At 39.8% G+C, this 24,390-nt stretch overlaps 1 protein-coding gene across 2 annotated transcripts in view; it reads right to left on the reverse strand.

The window, feature by feature from the left end:
• The window catches only part of SRBD1 (S1 RNA binding domain 1), a 125,160-nt gene extending 101,557 nt beyond the window's left edge, over positions 1-23,603 (reverse strand). Inside the window, exons 1-12 of one of the 2 annotated variants that reach the window (XM_063390813.1) lie at positions 23,466-23,603; positions 22,162-22,269; positions 18,255-18,351; positions 16,915-16,991; positions 16,329-16,494; positions 15,064-15,411; positions 12,621-12,787; positions 11,356-11,473; positions 11,076-11,214; positions 8,163-8,259; positions 6,842-6,977; positions 1,585-1,688 (exon numbers count right to left, since the gene is read on the reverse strand). In XM_063390813.1, coding sequence (XP_063246883.1) covers positions 1,585-1,688; positions 6,842-6,977; positions 8,163-8,259; positions 11,076-11,214; positions 11,356-11,473; positions 12,621-12,787; positions 15,064-15,411; positions 16,329-16,494; positions 16,915-16,991 — 1,352 coding nt within the window. In that variant the 5' untranslated portion in view covers positions 18,255-18,351; positions 22,162-22,269; positions 23,466-23,603. Of the gene's footprint in view, positions 1-1,584; positions 1,689-6,841; positions 6,978-8,162; positions 8,260-11,075; positions 11,215-11,355; positions 11,474-12,620; positions 12,788-15,063; positions 15,412-16,328; positions 16,495-16,914; positions 16,992-18,254; positions 18,352-22,161; positions 22,270-23,169; positions 23,309-23,465 lie in introns of those variants that run through there. The other variant, XM_063390812.1, reaches the window with a different exon arrangement.
• Positions 23,604-24,390: the final 787 nt, after the last annotated feature.

A 24,390-nucleotide genomic window follows, 5' to 3' on the forward strand; every position in this document is an offset into this window, starting at 1 on the left:
AGAATCCGTCCTTGATGTTAATGCACAAAGATGTACTAAAACCATTCCTTCAGAAGTTTTCTAATGGTGGAAAAGTGTCCTTAAATAGTAAAAATACGCATATACAGACTTATGAGTGCTAAGTATTAATAAGTATTCATTTCCAAGGTCAATATTCTTCTTATCCCAGGATGATTCACAAAAGGGTAATAAACCAAAAATATCTCAATTTACATCCCACTTTTATTTGTGTAGCAGTGACAAGCTGTTCCATTATCTGTGGTCCACAGTGCTTCCAAATTCTGTCATAGATGCAGTAAGAGCAAGACTGACAGCTATGTTCTGCCTACAGAATATACATCTTGAGGGGAGGACAGAAATTCTGTTACAGGCACTAAAACTAGAAAGAAACAGGTGTGTGTGTATGACTCCTGATACTTTCCTGGAAAAAAAAAAGGTTACTTAGCATAATATGACCTAAGAGTAATAGTATCTGGCCAAAAAATATTTTAATACTTTCAGAGCCCTATTCTTTCCTTTCAGAGGGAAACAGCCCTATTAAATTTCTACAGTGAAAAGGAACATTTTTACCACATGTAATGCTAAAGCAGTATCACTGTATTCAGTTTAACACATTAAAAGGCACATTTCTTCCTATTTTTCCCCTCCGTTTGGTTATTCAGTTTTAGGATGCAAAGGAAGGAGTTTCTAAGATACCATCAGAACAATGTCCAACATCTTAAACTACTGAGAAAGAAAAAGTGGTTTTTTATACATGCAAGGAAGATGCAGAGTTTGGATCATAATATTCTCTAACAGAGGACATCGAGGTACAGTTTCCAAGAAGAACACTGACAGAGATATTACACAAAACCCCATATAGTTAGCCTAAACTTTTACAAAATACTTTGAAAATTATGCAACACTAAATATCTCACTACAGGCTTAAAAAACCTGGAGAAGTTATATGAACAAATCAGTAGGAAATAAAAGAATCTGGTTTTTACAGTCCAGTTTTCTAACTTAAACAGTGATCAAAATGCAAGAGATGGTTCACACAATATGTGAGAGGTATGCGTTGAAGGCAGTTACATTTACGTTTGTCTGTTAAATCCATTAAGTTCTTCTTAAATGTGTAATTCCTTACATTTGTGAAACTTGAAGTTATGTACTTCACAGATCTCAAATCTGACATAGCCCTATTTAATCATTGCAATTGGCCATATGAAGCTATTTTTCAAAGTCTGGAGTACACTCTATTGAATTCTACAAAGTCTTTTCAGTAAAAGCTACTAGATGTGATGCATATTACATTTTGAAAATATATTCACATTTCACCGGCCTTTGCACATGTTTTAAAAAAATTCAATTGCTTGAAGAACAGTGCCAGAACTTACAAATATAGCCCAAGGCATGATCTTTTCAGCATAATGCTACAGCAGTTGGAAATACAGAGTAAGAATTATCCACTTGCTAATTTCATCTAATCTAATAAATATTTGTTTAATTTGTTCTCCTAATGTAATGAGACACATGAGGTACACTTCAGTATGCAGCTGTCTATAGAAAAAATAGATTTCTGTAAGAATATGTATCCATGCAGACCTTTCATTGACACACCACCAACAGAATTCATTCTTCACCCCGTCAGGAATGTTGACCTTCACTGTCAGGATCTTCAGATTTTCCCCTCGGTTAATGGCCAGAATCTGAGTGCAAACATAAATGGCAGAGACAGATGACACACAAAATATCCAAAAGATAAACTTATCAACATTTGTGTATGCGCTTGCTTGACATTCTATAGCAAATCAGGATGGTGGTACAGTAAATCAGTTCACAAAGTACTAGCATGTACAGATAACATCCACAATTTAAACAGAGATTAAATCATGCCATGGCCTAACAAATAATACATTTTTCCTGGAGTCTGCAATCTCAGGATCCAGTTTAATCTTAAACACACTTACAATGCAAAACAGCGTGGTGGTGGAATAATTTTGGTGGTGGAATAATCTTACTAAATAACCCAAATTAAAACTCAAGAAATTAACTGAAGAGTGATTCCAATCAGAACTAGACATCTGAAATGGAAAAAGTTATGCTTCAGATTCCATTTTTCTTCCCATTATTAATCCAAATTTAAACACTAAATATCTCACTACAGGCTTAAAAAACCTGGAGAAGTTATATGAACAAATCAGTAGGAAATAAGAGAATCTGGTTTTTACAGTCCAGTTTTCTATGGAAATCAAAATGTGTGACACAAAGGCACTCAGCTTAATTTGAAAGAGGATGAAATTAGTCATTCTGTTAAATCCATTGCCTAGTTCACATATAGCAGAAAAGGATGTAAACACTCACTCTCTTTCCAGACCATATGCATGTATTTCTGGTAGAGCCTTGTGTACACAACTGCAGAGTCATGATCTAAAGCTAAATTTGGTTGTGTGCATGCTACCTGCACACAGAGCTCAATTTTAAATGGAAGACTGTGGCTCTACATTTGAAACCAGAAGCACAACACAAGTGGTGCATCCTGGAGGATCCTGGTGGATATCTCCTAGTCTAGTCTCAGTATGGACATACTGAGTGCTCACCTTAATACTAAGAGAACTCACTGACCAGCAGATTTTAGAAAGAGGATAATACTCAGAAGCAAATAAAATCCACATCTTTAGATTTCATTTTTCCTTGCAAAGTATTTTAAAGTAGAAAAATACCAAAACAGATAAACCTGCTCAAAGCTGACATTCCTGTATGACTACACATGTTGCTGTATGTAGCAGGCCCTGAGCACTGTCACAACAGAGCATTCTGTGTCAATCATGAACTTTAATTCAATCACTAGCTAACTCAGACATGTCACATATGTTAAATACAATGGTTTAAAATGACTCCAGGACATAGTACCAATTTATATTCCTCAGCCTTACTGCTCCTGTGACACACCAGGCCTGACATATCATTGAACAACAAAGCTAATAATAAAGATTGCATGTGAAATATTATAGCATCTGGTACCTTGACTGCCAAAGCAAATGTTTTCACGTAGAAATTACAAAGACACATTTTAACAAATCAAATGCTTTTGCGTTTATTCTGATTTTATTCTTTAAAAAGAGAGAAAATCAAATGTCAAGTCAAAATGAAATCAAAGTGATGCTCACAACAGAGAATGTATGTGATAGAATTATAATGTTATCATTCAGCATGCTGTCAGCAGGGTCAATATTTGCATCACATTTTGTTTCCCGGCACTCCATCTGCAGAATGTGTCAGTCACCTGAACTTAAACCAGCTGTTCATTCAGTGACTAATATTATTTATATTTTTTATCCTCAAACAATACGCCTATCCTGTTATAAGTAAAACATTCAGAGAAGAATTATCATCCAATAAATGCTCAATTAATAACAGAATTACTTGATTTCTCCCTCTAGTATAATAAAGTTCTTTTTGTTTAGCTTGTTTTTTTTAAGTAACAGGTTAAAATCTGGCTATTCTCATCACAAAGCCGTCTTCACTTCTGGAAAAAGACTGTTTTTGTATGAGATTGGAACAGATCCAGGGCAAGGGTCTGGCAAGGGCAAACATACATTTTTCAGAGAAAGCAAGAACAACAATATGATCCAGTCACAAGATTCACCAAACCTTATTCTGTTTATCATAAAAATACAACATGCTTCATTTTCACAGCTCTCTTAGATGTTGCATATTGACTTGAACTCACAGAATAAGTTCTGTATACTTTGCCAAGGACTTTAATTTCCAATTCCTTTTTAAGTATGAGATTGAAAATAGAGTACTTGCCTCAAATGTTACACTTTATTCATGAATTCTTTTCCTCCCACTATTTCAGTCATCTCCAAATACAGGAAAGCAACTCCAAGGCATACACAAACACTGAACTGTTTACAATTAGTCAAAAATTCAAATAAACTCTTAAAGATTTTTTTCCTTAGTTATGACACTTAGTTATGTTGGTATTGCTTCTCAGCTATGTCCTAACAGAGTCCAGTCAGGTTCTCCTTGCTGCCAAAGGAAGAAACTGTGACTGAACCTCCCGCTAAAAAAACCTTCCAGCTGGAAACATCCACGGGGTATCTGGCCATGTCAAAATCTGGAGTCAGCTTTTAAAGCTGACTAAAACAACAAGGACTTTTTCTCATTACAGTTTTAGTATTTTAACTTTTTCAAACAACCTGACTCCACGCCAGTCCTGATTACTTCACGACTCAAACAAGATAAAATGACAAGTCTCAGCAGACAAAACGACAGTGGCACAGGAAGTAACCCAGACCCACAGCAGAACCAAGCTGCAGCACAGCTTACTGCACACCACTTAAACTCACTGCAACACATGCTGCAAGGCACACTCACAGCTGCCAGGGATTTGGGCACAAGGCCCAGCTTGCTCTCCCACAGGTAACATGGCAGGTTACTGTGCAGCCCCTAAACTCACATCTAAGCCAGAGCAGAGTTAGGGTGGTACCCAGGTCTTCAGGATCACTTGCACTTCCATCCTTGGGTGATGACAAGTTTCAGTGTGGTATTTTATGCAATCTTGTGTATGCAACTCTGAAAAGAGGTGATTTAAAATTGACTTTTGCCTCTACCTAAGGGCATTCAGAACACTTGTCTGTGCACAGCCATGATAGCAGTGGAGAAGGTCTTCAAAGCAGGAAGTTTTACAATTGCTCTTCAAACATGCCTATTTAACCTGAAGTTCTGGGGGATTAGTAAATTACATAAATCACTCTGAGGTTCAGGCTCTCCTGTATCTTTTTCGGGTATAAGCTTCTTTTAATAATATTCAGCCAAACCAGAATTCCTTCTCTGGAAGACATCTTGAACTCTGTTCTTAAAGAATACATTTTTACCAGTTTTTAAATGCACAAAGGAACTATCTCTTCACAGTCTTATGTGAAGGAAAAAATAAAGACTTTTAGGTATTGAAAAGGATGGTCATAACCCAAGAAAATAAAGACATTAAAAAATGGCAATTTGCATCAGTAGGGGAATAAGGTCAAGTAACAAAGAAAATGAAGATGATTAGAATGACTTTCAAAAGTACAGAACCAGGGTTTAAGCTTAATGAAAAAATGGCAGATAAAAAAAAAATCTCTTATTTCATTATCAAAATGCAAAAGGGAAAAAGACAGAAACTGACAAATGAAGAAGGAACCGAAGTACAAAAAACAAACACTAAAAGTTCCAGTATATTTACAAAAGCAAATTTTACATGTCAGAAACTATCATAAATTACATTTTTTGCTCAACTAGTACTGAGAGCCCTGTCACACCTTGAACCTTGAAACATCACTGAAGCACAAGCAACTCAGACTTCAACAATTGACAGTACAGAAATATTAAATGTATTAGAATAGTTATACAGATGAAAAGCAGCACATAAGTGTGCAAAACCATCCTGTGATTACAGGACCGCCAGTTGTAAAATCGGTGCTTGTTACTTCTCTGAAGAGCAAGAATGGGTAAAGAAAGATGTATTCAGGGGAGCAGCACACCCAGGGAAGAATAAACCAAAGCAGATGGAGCTAATGTTACTATCCAGCAGACAAACTAAGGATACATCCCAGACAAAAAAAACAGTGCAGCCATATAATCAAAGTGCTGACCAGGTTTGGGAAACACAGTTTTAGCCCTTGCTGTCGCTAAGCAACAGTTTTCCTTAAGTAAAAAAAAAAAAAGAATGCCTTGGATGAGAACTAAACCACACCATCATGCCAGGGAACACTTATGCAACATGTCCTGAGTGAACATCGTGGTATTCATCACTGTGAGTGCAGGTTAAACCAAACACTCTTTACCTCAAGTATTCCTTCAATAAAAAAGGACTCAAAGGAGTCTACACATCGTGACACAACGAATCTACCAATCTTTGGCAATGTCACCACAGTAGCCAATACATTACTCCATCAACTTTTCCAGACCCTCTAGAAGGAACTTTTCACCAAATAACTATCAATATAAGTAAATATTCACACTTACTATGAAGAGAAAAACCACAAGTACCTCTTCAAATATTTATGCAAGACCAGCCTATTGAAATCAACAGTAGCTATTTAGTCCTTCATCTAACACCTTTCCTATTAGAAGAGGGAAAAACACTTAAAAATTAGCCTATCCATGTTGTGAATTTTTTATGATAAATTAATCCTTTGTTAAAAAGTTTAAAACAGAAAGCACAGAAAAAATGAGCATATCAGAGAGTTCTAAAGGAAAAGGACATTTCTAGTTAGAAGCATCTAAGTGATCTGTCCTCTGTGATATTATGGTTTGTTTTGGATTTGGTATTTTCATTTGGATTTTTTAATTGTTTTTTGTTGGGTTTGTTTTGGTTTTTTTTAAGCTAGGTGATTGTAAGTAAAACAAGAGACGATTCACTTGGCGATTAGTAATGAATTAGTGCAGAGGTCTTGACAGCTGAATTGAGTGCATCACACTTGTGCCTTTGAACTTCAGCAACAGGGATAGCCTAGCTGTCAAGTCATCAACTTCTCATCAGCTAGGAAGTTTGCTTCAGCCCTCCTTTCTTTAGTTATGTAAGCATGAGCTCGGGGCTTAGGATGACTGAAGAGGTTTCACAAAAGGGACAAATGATGACTTCCAAAACAAACCCATTTTGGGGTACTGAATAGCAGTTCTTTGCTGTGTTTCTTAAACCACAGATCAAGAGCTTATTTCTGCATTTCAAGCATTTGAAAGTCTCTATTACCTCTGATAACTGTAAAGAAAAAGCAAATATCTTTAGAATTCATTACAAGCAAAAAAATTCAAAAACAAAGCAATATTTACCAGAGTTAAAATTATAAGAAAAAAAAAAAAAATCAAGTTGTACCTGATGATGCTGAATATTCTTTATATTACAAGAAAACTCATGGTACAGTTGGAATTTATCGATATCTTTTTCATTTCCATTTTTGGATGACACTTTTGCTAACGTTGACTGGATGGAAATGTACCTTTGCTGGCATCTGAATAGAAGAAAATCAGATATTTATAAGGTATTTTAGCATGAAACTCATAACAAGCCATTACTGCATAGATCCAATAAAAATGAAGTTTGGAGTCTGCTCAATTACAAGTGATGTTAACTCTAATTACCTGCAGAACGGGATGACAAAACCTCATACTGAGGTGGCATAATGTGTACTGACTGTAATACACCAAGAGAAGACAGTCAAGCAGAAAAAGCTAATCACAACCCTCCTCCTCCTCAAGGGAATGGAAACTCAAAAGCCACCACCTGCACTTGAGTTATGGGTTCAACTTCACACAATAAATTTTGGGAAGTTGCAAAAAAAAAAAAAAAAAAAAAAAAAAAAAAAAAATAAAAATTGAAAGTCAAATCTGAATGCTCCTCGTGACTTATTACAACACACTTCAGAAGAACAGGATTCACCTGCAAAGCACTGAGTATTCAGCTAAGGAACTTCCAGTGGTCAAAATAATGAAAGTGTCAGGAAGTGACAGAACAAAACAAACCCCTTCATTGAAATTATGACACTGCTGATTCAAAGCAACTCTGCTTGCTCCTAAGGTGGTGCATGCTCTTTGATAGCTCTCTTCTCTGTCCTAGATGGCACACAGCAGACAAAATAAAATAACAAGTGATTACTGCCCTGTCCACAGACATGACAACACTGAAATCAAGTAATATAAGAAAACCTAAATTCAGCTAACACCATTAAAGGATCATTAAGTCCTGCTTTAAAACCAGTCATATTTGTTTGCCTTATTGGCTACCAGTGCCAAAATCAACCATCACTGCACACTAGTTACACTGACCGGTGTCAAGTCAGCTACTGGAGCAAGAGCTTAAGCAGATTGACTTCTGAAGAGTTATGGCTTGAAGAAAGCACAAGGAGGGAAAACTCCCGTATGGGTCACCAACTGCAAGGAAGACCTGCTGTACAGAAGGCACAGCACAGAGTTTTTCATTCTTTGGGAGTTACAGCATCATGCCATGCTCACAGAACATCTCTACTGCACTGAAAGCCACAGGCAGAAGGGCTAATGAACATACACAGGAATGGCCCTAAATCCATCTCACAGGAACAGCGTTTTCACATCATTAAGAAAAACTTCTGTATCTGCCACTAGGAGACTCCATTTTGTCATGTAAGCAAGAAAGTTTAGAAAGTAAGAATGAAACTTACAATTTCCTGACAAAATCCAGTGTATCTTTGTCTTTAGCGAAGATGTCTGCTAAAATGTGCTGCACTCCAGCCTCTACTTCCTGGATATTTGCAAGACCTTAGAAGAAAAATAATTATAGAATATGCAGCACTATAATACACAGTTAATAATTACAGAAAAACCTAATGAAATTACTCTACACAACTGCACAAGCACTAATAAAATATATGCAAGATGAAAGGAAACAGATTATTGTTATCTGGAGTGACTTGCAAAGGCTTCAAAGAATCCTAATTTATTAAAATTTTATCAACTAAAGCTTCCTTTCCTAAACATCAAACTATATTTTAATGAGCCTGAAGTGACCAATGCATTATCATAAGTCAAAATTATATTAAAATTAGAGAAAAATAATTTTTTGACTTTGACACTAACAGAACTTGACATTTGTGACGTAAATATTGCAATAGTAAAACTGGATATTTAAATATAATTTTGGAAAAAATGAAATATAATTTTTGAGGTTTCAATAAAATGAGCAACTACAGCAGAAGTCTACATATTTTGAAAACTACTGGTATGAAAACAGCCTAAAGTTGTTTGCAGGGAATCCTGTCTTTTTTCTGTGGAATAGTTTTATATTTACATTGTGTTGTAGCAGGAGTTTGCACAACAACACTTTTGAGGTCAGGGTGCCATCAACCTCTCCTATGAAACACTGAAGGTATAAAATGTCTTCAAAGACATGAGTTTATAAATGTCTTCATATCTCTGGAGAGATAACAGAGCCATTCAGGTAATTTCCAACACTAAGAAGCCATTCTTTCCTTCAAATGGCCAGAAGAGGAAGCACATAATTCTCCTTAGCAACGGGATTGAATTAGACTAGAAGCAGAGATAATGAAATAAAACAGCCATCTTGTATTTTAATTCAGTATATCTAACTCTTCTTCTAGCAAGAGTCAGTAATGAATGCTTCAGAGCAAACAGCAAGAATCCCAGAGCTGGCAGATGCAGCACTAACTGTCTCTTGCAACACATGCTGCTGCTCACTCTGCTGCCTAATGGACAGCTTTACTGATACCATTTTAACAGGTTGCACTGCTCTATGTATTCATTGAACCCAGAACCCTGCTTCTGATTATGCTATAAATTTACACATTATTAAAAAAAAAAAAAATATATATATATATATATAATCTATCTTGCGCCTTCTTAAAACGAGGAAGCTAAACTTACCTGCTAGAAAGAAAAAAAATAAAGTGAGAATAAGAATATACTATTAAATGCCTAAACTTACACCAAGTTGTAAATTTTGGATCCTTACATCTGTGAGTTACTATTTCTTATGGTAGAAGTGATGTCAGAACACAAAGCTAAGGGAATGCATCGTACTGAATGTGGACTGAGACACTCAATGTAGATTATTTGAATGAGACAGCATAGGCCCAAACAAGGCAGAATCAGAAATAATTAGAAAGTTCCTGCATCACTCACACAACACTTCACTGTGTCCACCAGCATGCGCTTGTGTAATAAGAGAAATTTTTGACCACGCATATAACTAAAAAGAACAAAGTTTTCTGGTTAGCCTGCTTCTTTAACTTTTAAATATTGGGCCTTGAAACACGAACTGATGTTTCTATTTCAGTTTATTTTTAGGATAAGTTGAAAAACACTAAGAATTTAAAAGAACCAAATATTAAGATTTGATGAAAAGTTTTCTGTACTCCAAACGGCTCATTCCTTAAAAAAAAAAAATTGCTCTGATCTCAAGTTGTATATAAGCTGTCAAACTGGCTCCCAAGGTGATAAAAGTAACCCATTTCATAAATGTATTTAACTTCTGATGCCTTTCAAAGGCAGACCATTATATAAACCTAAGCAGCATTATTTTTAGCACAGAATTGAAAATAGGTGTACTGGTTTTGAAAAACTAATGTTTATGGTGCAACAAATAGCACCTCCTTTTGAATATACTCTAAATAATTTATCTGAACTTTCACAGTGAAGATTTTTTTTTGGCTCTTTGGACTGCAACAGAATTGTCAGCTATATGGCTACAATACACTGCTGTATGAAGTAATGAGATATGCTGAAATGCAGTAATTTAATAACCAGAATACTTGGTAACTGATTTTCATTGCAAAATTAGCAGAATTTTATAAGTAATATTTAAATAAACTGAAGTGGGAAAAGTATGAGTCAGCTTTACTCAGGAGGTTCAGTATCTTCATGCCAAAATTCAAAAAGTCTGTGTTGGGGCAGGGAAGAAGAGAAGTTCATCTCTATTTTAACATCATACAGAAAGCTGCAGCAATCTTCCCATTTTATTGTCAGAGATTGCCCCCTACAGATCCACCCATAACTGCATTCACAGAGACACACAATACTGCAGTCTATATGTAACAATCATGCTGTTAAAAGTTCTTGCTCAAATTTCGGAAATTACAGCTCCAATCCCTACTGTCATTCAGACACAAAGACTCTCCTGCTCACTCCCAATGCCCAGGGCCAGCTTTTATGAAGATACGCTTTGCTGGGTGACATTTCCTTCAGTACAGAGTATGAGCATAAGCCTTTTGTACGATCAGCATTGAATATTCAGGAAACAATTCAAGTACAACAATGGAAAGGTCTCAGGTGTGTGGTGTGGTTCCCCCTCTCTTACCAGTAAATACAGATGTCAACTCTAAGGTCTCCAGATTTATGTCATTTCTATACCATAATTATTACTATTTACAATACAAAGAGAGAGGAAAGACTGAAGAGTATTTAAATGTGTTAACATGTTACCACATGTTGCTAAAAGCACTGTTGAATTTAAAGTAGTTGCCCAACTTCCAGCAACATCAGAACAATTAAAGTAATTTCCCTTTTAAAATGTTTTTAGACACTTAGAACATTACTGCTTAAAGAAGCAGGGCACTCACCTTTGGTATTGGGTCTAATGTAAGAAAAGAGATTGAGTTCCACAGGATTCTGCAGGAGGGCAAGAGCAGCAGGTTCTAATCCCAACTGCTTGGCCCTCTGGGCTTTGGTGCCTTTACTTCCAGTTTTATAAGGCGAAGACTTATAACAAAAAGAAAAAACAAAGCCAGTTATTAAAAAGAGGGAAGTATTCCAAACATGCTGTGCACTTGACATGATGCACTATTTAGTTATAAGATTACATTTAAACTAAGTTTATCTGGAGAAGACTAGAGTACTGACCACATGGTCCAATTCTTCCAAAGTTCTGCAATTCAGCAATCCTTTTAAAAGGCAACTGGATAACTTTCCTTCTTTCTTCAACTTCTGGATCATTGTATGTGTCTTTTTTGCAACGGTACTAAAATGCAAGAGATTAATGTTACCAGTCACATTTCACAGTGAATAAAAATGTCTATTGATTGTGACCTTGCCTATTACACTGCTGAAACTCTCTGAGACCTGTAAAAATTGTGTCTCATGTTCATCTTCAACAAACCAAGCTGATAATCCAAATGTTTCTAACCATTTCTCTCTCTCTTCAGTTAGCTCAAAACTACTTCAAAATATCCTGTGGTAGCTTTAAGAAAAATCATCAAGTAAAATTTATAGTCATTAATGCTCCACACATTTCTGTAATATTACTGGCCTGGAAGTGAAATAAAAAGGTCCTAGAATAAATCCACACTGATGAGCTCTTACAGATGCAATTCATATCAGGATAGTTCTTCAGCATCAAGTACAGGCTACCACATTTTAACTCCTGGGTCTTCAATAAGACAAATGTCAGCAACTGCAAGCAGCAGAGGTATTTTGCTATTATTTAATTACTTCGGACAAGAACCCTCTCAGGCCACCTCTCCTCCTTGGAAAGGATCTCTTGGTAGGGGTCAGCAGGGAGTACAAGGAGGACGACACCAAGCTGACAGAACAGCTGCCCAGTCTGTTCCCTTGCCATCTCAAGAACGCAGGGACACTCAAAAGCAAGATGGAATGAAAGCAGTCTCATCCATTGCCACAGCAAGCTTTGCTGATCATTTCTTTCCTCCAGTGATCTGGGATAGTTTAACCTCATCTCCTGGAACACTTCAACCTAAGAAAGGCTCTTCACTAGAAGCTTCCCTGATCCAAGCAGGGAGTCAAGGGGTTCTTAGCGATTCTTTTTCTAACAGTGGAGCTTTCATCTCATCATGCTACGTATTTCCAGCGACTATTAACTACTCCTTTAGTACAAGTTCTTCTGTGCAGTTTTAATAAATTACAAAGAAATTAAGATGTTCGTTTGTCTTTGGCAATTAATAAATCTAGATTTCTTAGAGAAAAAAAAAAAACTTCAACCTCCTAAAAAACCCAACAAAACCCCAGACAGGTATCAAGTAAAAATAATTTAAACCTTTTTCTTTAATTCCTTCACAGCTGTAGTGAGACAAAACAAGGGCCACGGGAGCAGCAGCCCATTGTTACTCACCTCCCGCCCAGATCCCTCCCTGTGTCGTTGACTCACTCACCGCAGCTCTTCCAAGGCGTGCTGCACTTCCCGCAAGGCGTCGGCCTCCAGGTTATTGATGAGCTCCTTCCGGTACCGAGCAATGAAAGGAATCGTGTTTTCTTCTTGGAAGAGCCGAATTAAGTTTGCACATACCCACGGTTCAACATTTGTTATTTCTGACAAGGCCTGTCAAAGGAGGCAAAAAACCCAAATACAACATCCAAACACATTTAAGAGAGATGGCAGATTCCTTTAAACAGCCTCTCATTCAACATTCAAAATCACCCCCAGAACATTACTCTGGCCAGCAGAGACTACTGTCCTCCCCAGGACAGGACATCAGGCTTCTCATGCATCCAACCACAACACCCAGTATTTCAGCAAGACATGCAGCAATCAATGTTTCCAAAAACTTGTAACCACAGTAAAAAATGCAGGCAGCAGTACCTCTTGAGAAAAAGAAAAAAAAAGAAAAAAATAAAGAAAAAAACCAAAATTATAAAACAAAACAAAGATCATAAAGGGTACACAGCAACTCGGAAAACTTGATTTTTTTTAAAGCCAACACTGACATACCTCATGGTTCAGCTAAACAAACAAAACCCACAAAGCCAGAGCTAACCCAAATCCCACTCAACCAAAACAGCAAACCAGCGATATTACTGAGGGCTTCAAGACAAACCAAGCCTTGCAAAGTTAAACATGATTTTGTACAAATTGAGCTTTCTAAAGTTATAGTGTATCAATATGGAATCACTGACACCTCATACAAGCAGCTTATCTTAGTAACATTTTAACCATCTCTTTGGTTTAGATTTGTTTCTTTTTCACTAACAAAATCTTTTCCCATAAGTTGTTCCGGGTACTTGTCTAAAACAAAAGAAGTGGCCAAAGGAGATGGCAGCACCGGGCTACACCTATTGTGTTTGGGTCTCTGGGAGTTTCCCTCAGAGAGGGGAGACAAGGCGAGTTTTGGGAGAAGTAAAGGACAGGGTTGGAGGCAGCTTTGCTCTCTTTCTCTGGGCATCTGAGAGAGAACGGCCAGGCTGCTGCCTGCTGCAGGAGTTCGCTGTTATCCCCCCGTCCAGTCTTGGAAAATCAACCACCATCTGCTCCTGTGCGCTGGAACTCAGAGCTCGCCTCCTCCTGCCCGGCCGGGCCAGCCCTGTCCCACCACCTCCTTTTCTTCGGCGTGGTTTTGAGGTTTTCCAAAACCTCAAAAACTTCCAAAACCACTCTGTGGCCCTGCACTGCCCTGCTCTGCCAGGACATCCCTGCTGCTCCAGCCACCACCAACAGAGCTTCTGACACATCTCATCCACCAGCCCGGGATTTTCCACCGCTCCAGCTTGGTGCTCTCAGAGTCCCAAGAGATCAGACTGCCCCGGCCTTTGTGCAACCAAAGCCCCTCGAGGTGCTTAGTTCTGTTTATTATTAATGCTGTAGTTGTTATTATTTGCCTTGTTAAACACACTACTAAAGGACTGCTATTCCTACCCCCATACCTCTGCCTGAAACCCCCTTTAATTTTCTAAATTAGAATAATTTGGAGGGAGGGGATTTGAATCCTCCATCCCAAGGGGGGGTCCTGCCCCTCCCTAGCAGATACCTGTCTTTCAAACCAAGACACCAGCACGATTTGTTTGCACTTCACTCTAGTAGTAACCGTAGATGGCTGACAAAAAAGCCTTTGAAAGTGTCATTCTGAAGCCTAAAAATATAACAACACCTGCACAATCATACTGACTCCTTTCAGAGCACACACAGGGATCAAATTCTCCATATGTATTTCCAGGAATATGTGAGAAAACCCACAAAATTTTACAGCTTTCTTAAGCAGACTGTACTAAGGATGATGAATACAATATGTCCTATCTACTCCCATTCTATTCATAGTAAAATCTTCCATGATCATACCCAGGCTTCCAGCACAAGAGCTATGCTAAAACTGCCTCCCCCTGAATGGCTTCAAAGTCAAAAACAAAGATGGTATCTCCCTTGCTGTCACTGTTGTGTGAGGAATGCAAATCTTCCTGATGGAACCATAAATTGATAAATACTCTCAAATGGGTCTCTGCAACTAAATGATCCACACTGACTAAATATTAAGTTGTAAAACTGCATACAAATATCCCAAGTCTGTCAGCATCCCTTCCTATGGGAGTTTTAGCTGAGTACATCAACAAAAATCCCATGTGCTCATACAGGAGAGCCACGCAAACTGTTTCAGGCAAGCTTTGTCCTGAGGACACCCAAAGTCACATATATGAGAATGATGTAAAAGTTTTAAGTTTTAACAGTTACCAAACAACATCTATATTTATACATATTTTATCACAACCTAAGCAGAGGTTAAATGACTACTTAACTTCAGAGGACTGAAATTGTATGTTAAGATTCCAAGTGCTGATTATGCAGGAAATAGTTTCATTGGTACCTTAGAAAAGAAAAATGTCTCATACCTGTACAATATCCCAGTTCATTTCAAATTCTTCTTTTATTTTGTTGCCTCCCAGATTTTTAACTGGCTTTCCTTCAGGACATGCATTCAACCTAATCTTTTTAGAGGGTTGTTCATCAAACGCAAACTCCTCACATTTCTCTTGTTTCACTACAGGAACACTTGTTGAGGGTTTTTCATCACTCACTAAACTGTTTTGGTTTTTCCCTTCGAATGAATTTACTTCCATTTTCTTAGGCACTTCTGGCATTTGATTTAAACTTTTTGGTTTAGTGCCTGGATTTTCTTCCTTAGGTTTTAGAAGTGGCATTTTATTATCTTCTACAGGTGCAATAAGCAAGGATACATCCTGCCAAAAAGACATTAAAGCATAACTGTTACAAAGTGATTCAACATTTCATTTAAACTCTAAGACATAATTTCCCCAAGTAACATCTCTGGAGCAAAATGCCAAGCCGAAAATCAAGTAACTTGAAAGCTACATTGCATGGAGGAAACTATACAAACACACAGAGCACACCTCTGATTTAGATCAAAAAAAATTATCGTGCATAGAATGTAGGAAGACCTTCCTTCAGAAGACAGTGACCTACAATCTTTGCCTCCATTCACATCAACAAAACAGGAAACAGCAGGGCAGAGAAGCACTTCTGAGGTGTGAGGTTCCCAGCACGGGTACTGGAACCGAGATCTGGTCTGCTAAGATACAGTTTAACAAGCCACACCTTCTTTACTGATTTCCCCCTGGAATCATCTTCAGAAAGTCAGGACTGGCTTCTGTCATGATGTGATCTCAGATATTAATAGCTGACAGAAGTATCTAATTTTCAGTATAACTGCATTTTATATTGATAATAAAACTGCAATCTGTGTTGGGCTGAACAGCCACACAAGGAGATGCAAGCACAGGCTGCCTGTTTTTGTGGTATGCAGACACTGAAAAGGTGGAAGATATCAAAGGTGCAATACCAAAACCAGAGATATTACAGAAAGAACAGAGGCATTTTCTTATTTACGTTCTTAAAACATCTCCAGAGAAAATCACATCCTATTATCATTGGCCAGCATTCTCAAGGAGGACCCTTAGATCATGGACACTTAATGCAAAACAGAGCAACGTTTATCCAATATACTGAACACCCACAGGAACAGTAGAATTGTATCAGCTGATGAGACTCAGGCAACCAACTGAACCAGAGTCGGAAAAACTGCTCATGTTACTTCCCAACAGCAGTAATGAAATGTCTCTTGCTTATAGACACTCACTGCTTCCTCTTTTATTGCTACCTTCTTGACCATCTTCCTGGCCACAGCTGGCCGTGGAGCAGCAGCTTTTTTAGGTTTTGCCTCAGTTTTCTTTGGCAAACGAGGTCTTCTGGCAATTTTTCTTTTTGGCTCCCATTCCTCCTCTTCCTCCTCTGATTCAGAGGTCCTAAAAACAAATGAATCAACAATATTGCTTATGAGAAGGACAAAAAAAAAACATAAATGAGCTAGTCTGAGTGGTTTTTGGCAAGAAAGAAAGTGAAAAGGAAAAATTAACAGAAAGGTGGAGGGACTCAACAAATAACAGGTCTTTCACACTGCTGCAGAGCTAACGGCTTAAACAATACCAACTTTTATGATGTATACACACATCATACACATGAGTCTGTTTGGACAACTGGCAATTCACTGCTCACACTTCTTCATTGTGAGCATGAAGAAGCCTAAGTAATTTGCATTTTATAATTGAAGTTTCATGCATGAAAACTTTTTAATCAGCTTCTCAGAAACTGAATGTTGTTCTTATGCAATTGCTCATGCTTAGCATGAACTTCTAAAAAAATCCTAAGAAAAAAAACGATCTTACGATTTAAGAAATGAAGGCAGCTCTTCTGATGTAGGGGCCTTGGGTACAGATTTCACCCTCCTTGGTAGAGATGACATCTGAAACAGAGGAAAGAAGAGAGAAACACAACATTTGGTTGAAGCTGTATTCTCTTCAGCTCACTGTCAGATGTGCCCTAATAATGTCTTCAGCAATCACAAAACTTTCCTCTAGAGCAAGTTTAGTTTTCTCAGTATCCAAGAATTTAGGCCACAGCAGCATACATTCAACAATCTTTTCAAGTGAGCAAACAAACCAGCACTATGACCTCTCTAACTACTTCTCCCTTCACATGGGGGTAATTTGGCTTGCATGTAAAGCTCTTCTAGCAAAAAAGGGCATTGGTTCTCAAACGTTTTATTGGGTGTCACATATAGTATACCAGTCTTCCCTCCATCCATTTAAAAAGCATAGCAAATCAAAATCTACAAACATGAAGTGAGCTCATGTGTGGTTTTGATGGGACAGGACAAGGCAACTGTCCATTTTCAGCTAGATTTTTACATTTAAAGACTATCTGTTGCTTGTATGCACAATGAAAGCTATTATTTTGAATGAGCTGCTCACTGGAATATAGAAAGTACATAACACAACTACCAAAAGTAAAAAGGGGAGGCCCAAGCTTTCTCCTGACCTAAGATTCATACCTACAATAGCTGTATTTCAGTTAAACAGTTACAGAATTTTTGTGGCTGGGCACATGAATGTCAATAATCATATTTAGCAGTCTTAGTTTAAAAATGTTAGGTGTCCTCAAAATATTATTTGCCAGAAACCCAAAATTTAAAAAAACTTAAAAAGCAAAAAAAAAAACCACCTTGTAATTTACTTCAATTACTACAAAACTCAGAAGCATGTTTTACCTATATCTGGTACAATTTCATCATTTTTCATATTTTCATACCTTGACCTTTCATCCAGCCTTACCACTGCAATGGGAACCTTAAAGTCCCCTGTTTGCACAGTACAAACCAGATAAGCATTTTCTAAAGTGCCACTTAACTCAAGGGCAAAACACCCTTAAATCAAACTTCATTCTGACCTCTGTTCAAGCACCAGAACACACTTGTTATTAATGACTTTCAGCAGGTTTTCCTTGTAAAGCAACACAAAAATTTAGGTAACAATTTTCAGCAGTGGAAGAAGCACTGTTGAGGCTCACAAGAAAAAGCACCACTCACTTGCAAAGAACCTTCTTGGAGCTACAGCCTTGCTCAGTAACAGGTCAGCATTTCCATGCTGTTCCATTATGTGACTGGCTGGAACACACATCCACCACAGAAAAACACAAACCTCCAAAGAACACAACAAATATTACTCACCTTATCAGCTTCCCAGGTGCCTTCTCTCTGTCAGTTCTGAGACACCCCCAGACTCATCCAGCCACTCTGCTTCTCTGCGCTCCTTTGCTCTTTATACCTGAACGGTCATGATCACAGTTCTGAATTAATTACTTATTTATTCACATTACTTCAAGAGGCATGAAAAGAATGCTTCCATTTTTGTATCATATTTCAATGTGTGAATGGTAGATACAAAAAATATTAAACACCAAGATTTCCAAAGTCAGGTAACATCCAAGCCAGATGGATCCCTGATCCACTCTTTTGAAGGCACTTCATGCTTTTTTTTCAGCTAATCCAATGAGGTGGGTATTCTAGGAAAGTGATCAGTTTTTAAACACTCTAGCCTGCTTCTTCATGGGTAGCCATTAAATCACTGCAAGAAAGAAGGAAAAGACCAATATACGTGGTCTCTTACCTGAGGTCAGCATTGTCCCTACTGAGGAACACCACTCCAAACATCCCTGCCAGTTTGGAACACTCAGCATATACCATGAAAGTTTTGGAGCCTACCCAGAAGTCCAGGTGAAACGAAAACCTCATCTGGAAGTTCCTTTTTTCTACTAGTATTTCCCCCATCACCTCAAGCGGCCGAGGGTCTCAAAATATCTCAACATTTGTGTCGTTACATTAAGTAAGATTATGGCAAGAGTAATGCTCGCTTTATGAAGCTAATTGCACTTCCTGACATCCAATGCTGGTGCCCTATCTAACTCTCCCTATCTGCAGAAGAGTAGGAGATGAGCTCCTCAGTAATTCTCCATGAACAGCCAAGTTATGGTCAGAAGCCAAAATGGACTTCTACAGCTGAAAATAAAAGTCAATAGCAAAAAAGTGTATGTAACAAATATCAAGCATGGGGTATCATAAAAGAAAAAAAAAATCGTATCTCCACTGCAAGGTGGAGCCAAATTATAACCACCTCCTCTTCTCACAATGAATACAACAAACTAACTGCACTTTCTATTTGTGGAAAAGAATCTTATATCAACTGCAGACATAGTTTTTGTTTACAAAAAATAATTTTTTAATTAGAACCCACAAAAGTACTTCTTGTTTAATTTCAAATTGCCAGACAGCTGTCTGCTAAAATTTTCCTCCTGATTTGCCTTTGCTGGGGTGTGCAAACACCTACATTTAATGACTAAGAAAACCAGCCCTTCTGTGATTCACTGCAGAGAGGGAGGCAGGGAAGAGGATGGAAAAGAAACCATTCTAAATGCCACTGATGACGAGAGATAACTAATACAGCAAACAAGCTCAGAGACAGTCCCTGAAGTGAGGCAGGAAGGCTCAAGAAACAGGCAAAGCAAACACTGTAAAACTCCACGTGAGGCACCTACAACACTGACTGCATTACAAGGCACTCAGTAAGCTACTGCCAGCTCCACGCTCCGCTTCTGTGGGGATACAGTCCCCCACATCTCCCACCTCGAGTGTCCAGGGAACTGGGAACAGCTTTAGTCACCCTCCCACAGCAAGCTGGGATCAAGCCAGTGTGAATTATCTCCTATTATAGATAGACTGGCCTCAGTGGGGAAACTGCCTTTAATACTTCCTTCTCTGTTGGCTCCAGTTAACCATACTCCAAGTGAGAGTTGGCTTCTACCCTGAGGAAAGAAATGATGGTCCCTTCCAAATCCAGAAGAATCCCACAGCTGTGGAAGAGCCAACTACAAAGCTGAAAAATTAACAGTAACCTATTCATACCAGTCAGGTCATTTTCCCTTCCCATGTCTGTGTTCAGTTTTGCTGTAACTTATCACAGATGCATCACAGATGTTTACAGTGCTTGGTGTTTGCTTATCAGCTGAAGGAAGTAAACACGCAGTACCCAGAATTGTGCACAAGTTATCCAGCCACTCTGTTCAGGATTTCACCAACTGTCATGTATTGAACTTCAACAAGCTCTGTTCTAGCAGCTCTTCTCACACCTGAGGCTAGTAAACTCCGGGCCAGTAACCTTCAGCTTTTCTTATTCTATGTACACTGTCAGCAACCTTTTAATTTCTGACAACGCTGTTCTTTAAGAAGAACAGTTCTTACTTATCTCACCAACACTATTTCACTTCCATGGCAGGCAACATGAACTAAGCCCTGGAAACTTTGGCCTTGCCTATATATTTAAGCTCCTGACTGCTGTTTCATTTCAAATCTGTCTGTGTACAGATTTGTAGATCTTTTGCTTCTGTAAGATAGGCTGAAACATAATGCTGAACCTTCACACTAGACTCCTGATCCCCTGTTCAAGGGAATCAAAACTCACCTGCTTGTCCACGTCCCAAATGACAGTGTGAAGCATCATTGCTTGAAACACACTCATCCATCACTAAAGCCTGGCTTCTCCACAAAACTCAGCAGCTCTAGCATGTTCTTTGAAAGTACTTTCCAGGTAAAAATTAAAGAAATTCACAGAGCTATTATGCTGTCAGTGAAGAAGAGCTGAAACTACTTCAATTATTGCTATTGTAGATAAATATATCTGCTAGGTCCACTCTCCAAATTGTTTGGGATCAGTTTTGCTGCCAGTTATTTTGTTCCCACCACCACCACCACTTCTATCCTCTGCATCCAGTGCAGAGCTCCACATCACAGCATGATCACAGGTGTGCAAACAGCACACCTCTGCCTGTCAGCGACTTGTTAAAATAAGGAGACTCTAGATTGGGGTCACACAAGGAATAAAGACTGACCAAGCAGCTCTCATCCTTTACTGTACAGAATCTTCACATGGGTATGCACAAAACATACAGCAAGGAATCATCATCATTTCTCTGGTCTCTCTCCCCAGATAGGTCTAGCCTGCACACACAATATAAGTAGACTGAGGTTTTAAAGACCTTATTATGCTAAGGAGTGATCCAAATCTCATGTAGAGACTGCTGTTCTTTTCAATCTCCCTATTCATGCAAAGGCACAATCCATGAAAAATAAATTTCTTCTTACATGAATCCCAGTGGCATAAGCAACTGCTTGCAGAAAGAGAAGTTTAATAACAGTTTCAAAATAATTAGTTTAAAAAATTCTCACTCCCCACCACCATTTGCCCACCCCCCAAAAAAACCCTGCACTAGCGCACCTCTTTTAAAACTCCATAAGTAGAGTGATTTTCAGATTCACAAATAACTCTAATAGTTTTCTACTTGAAGGCACAGGAGTAAAAAACAATAAATAATACAAAACCCCAAACAAACTCAATGAACAAACAACACAAAACACACCACGATCACAAATACATTTGGAAATTAATTTCATTTCAGTAACACCAAAAAGCCCTGTCCAGTTGAAAAGCACATAGAAACTTCTGAATATCTTTTCCACTTAATCCAAAGGAACACATTCCTTACAAAAAAGGGATCTGTCTATGCAGGAAGCTCATCAAACTTTGCTCTACAGCACCTGTTTTTCTATCACAAATAAACCAGCAATAATAATAATAATAATAATAATAATAATAATAATAATAATAATAATAATAATAATAATAATAATTTTGCATTTTAGCTTCTTCTTAAGTCTAATAATACTAGCCAAATCAGCATTTGTAACGTGAAGCACCAGGGGCAGGACAAAAAGGGCACTACATGAATCCCATATGACAAGGGAGTTTTGGACCATTGCTAGCAGAAGCAGAATGGCACACTTCAATAATTATAAGGAGATTCTTAACAGGTTGATTTTGCTTGTCATTTTAAGATACCTCAACTACAATAACATTCTAAAGAAAAGAAAAATCAAAACGTGAGCATACAGTCAGCAACAAGGGGAAAAGATGCTATGCAGACCAACGGTAGGGACTTGTATGGAAATCTTTCTGTCACTCCAGGTTTTTATCCTGGAGACATAAGTCAGCTGAGTTGTACTTCAAAATATAAATCCAACTTACTGTAATCCTCTTGAGGTTAAAACCTTGGAGAACTCCCAGACACTTTTGCTCAGGGAAGCTACTGGAGATTTCCAACGACCTTTTCTGTACAAAGCCAGTCAGGCCTGCCTGAGGAAGGAGTCACAGACACAGTTTAGGAGCCTCCAGCACTAACTGGAAAATTACAACCACAAAGAAACAGAGACATACAGAGTACACACATACACCAAAACAGTTCTCAAAGCTAATCAGAAAGGAAAAGGTATAAGAACCAGTAAGAACAGCATCTACTCTTTTTACACACACCAGTACCATCAAAAAGGCAAAGCACAAAGATTGTGCATCTAGAAGGTGCATTCTATCCCATGCCTGTTCCTATAATTAGCAGTACCACTGAGGAAAAGGAACAAACTGTGTTATGCAGCATCTTGTAAGTGAATCAGAAGAGGCCTGCCCAAGAAAGGGAGGACACAAACATTCTTCATGCACTTGCCTTAATCCACCTATCTCAAACCACCTATGAAGACATTATCCAAAATCAAGGGATACTGCTCCTGACACAGCAACAGACAGCTACATCATGTGCAGCTATTCCTTTTCTCCAGTCCACCAAACCAGCCCCACAGAAACACATCCAGCCTTGCTCATTAAACGGGATGTCTTCATACCCAAAGTATGGAACACACACATCTCTTCTGCATGGATAGAGCCACAGCAGGGTTTATCACATCAAAACACTCATTTTGGAGGCTTGGAGGTACAAGGGGAGTCGAGAGCAAAGCACTGTTTGTTGCTTGGTGACTCACTGCCACCCCAAATCACTGCTTCTCGGCCCAGAAACGCGACCGAGATGAAAATACACTTTATGTACTTCAAAGCCCTATTCTCTCCCTAGTGACTCCCTGATTTCATCAGATATGCTGACAGCGCCCAAAAGGAAGGGGTAACACAGCTAAATGTCACCCTCGCCGCCTGGGAAGGGCATCAGCTCCGTGGGAGAACCACAGGAATGAGCCACCTCTCAATTACCTTCCTGCCCCTTCCAGCTGTCCCGCCCCAGCCTCGCCGGGGTGCCCGCCCGCATCCGCGGTCCCGCTCACTCCCTCGCAGGGGTCGGGCACCTCTCTCCCTGGGGAGAGGGGTGGGAATGCCGGGGGAAGAACAGGCTCGTTCCCTCCTGAACAACCGAGACAAGAGCGAACCCCTCGCTCGCCGGGAGCTGCGGCGTGGCACGGAGGGCGCCGGGGCCAGCACGGCGCCGCTGCCCGCCCTGCTCCACTCCCGACCCGGCCCCAGCGAGGGGCAGGCGGCTCCCCCTTCGTTACCCCCTGCTGGCGCCGCTGCCGCGTTTGAAAGGGCCGCCAGCGCGGCAATGGCGGCCTCGCCCGCCCGACGCGCCGCGGGGAGGAGCAGGAAGGGGCGGCAGCGCCGCGCCGCAGGAAGCGCGGCCGGGCCGGGGCGTGCCTCCTCCCACACCGCCCCCAACACCGCCCCCAACACCGCCCCCAACACCGCCCCCAACACCGCCCCCAACACCGCCCCCAACACCGCCCCCAACACCGCCCCCAACACCGCCCCCAACACCGCCCCAAACACCGCCCTTCGCACCGCCTCTAACACGGCCCGTAACACCGCCCTTCGCACCGCCCCTCACATTGCCCCTCACCGCCCCTGCACCGCCCCTGCACCGCCCTGAGCTCACATCGCTCCTCACACCGCCCCTCACATCGCCCCTCACATCGCCCCTCACATCGCCCCTCACCGCCCCTGCACCGCCCCTCACACCGCCCCTCACATCACCCTTCACATCACCCTTCACATCACCCTTCACATCGCTCCTAGCACCCTCCTCACACGGCCCCTGCACCGCCCCTCACAGCGCCCCTCGCACCTCCCGCGCCTCCCGGGAGCTGTGAGGGCTGAGGGGCTGAGGGCGACCGACTCCGAGGCTGCCCAGGGCGAGAGCATCAGCCCTCTTTCGCTTAAACCAAAGAGCGGCGATGCAGAAATGTCCCCGTTCTGTTCTGGGTTAATGGGAATTCGAAAGATGCTAGCCAAGAAGTAGGGTTTTTTCACAGGGGTCTTGGGAAGCAGAAGTCGTCGTTGTGTGAAGCTGAAATACCGCGTCAAAGGTGACTGCAGGAGAAATCCCCTTTCAGTCCCCGGAGTAGATAGGAACGTGTAGATCCCAACAGACATAGGATGTTCGTGTTCTTCCCCCATGCACACTAAAATTTGCACTATTTTTCC

The sequence above is a fragment of the Prinia subflava genome, chromosome 2, assembly GCF_021018805.1.
Source record: "Prinia subflava isolate CZ2003 ecotype Zambia chromosome 2, Cam_Psub_1.2, whole genome shotgun sequence".
Lineage (NCBI taxonomy): Eukaryota > Metazoa > Chordata > Aves > Passeriformes > Cisticolidae > Prinia > Prinia subflava.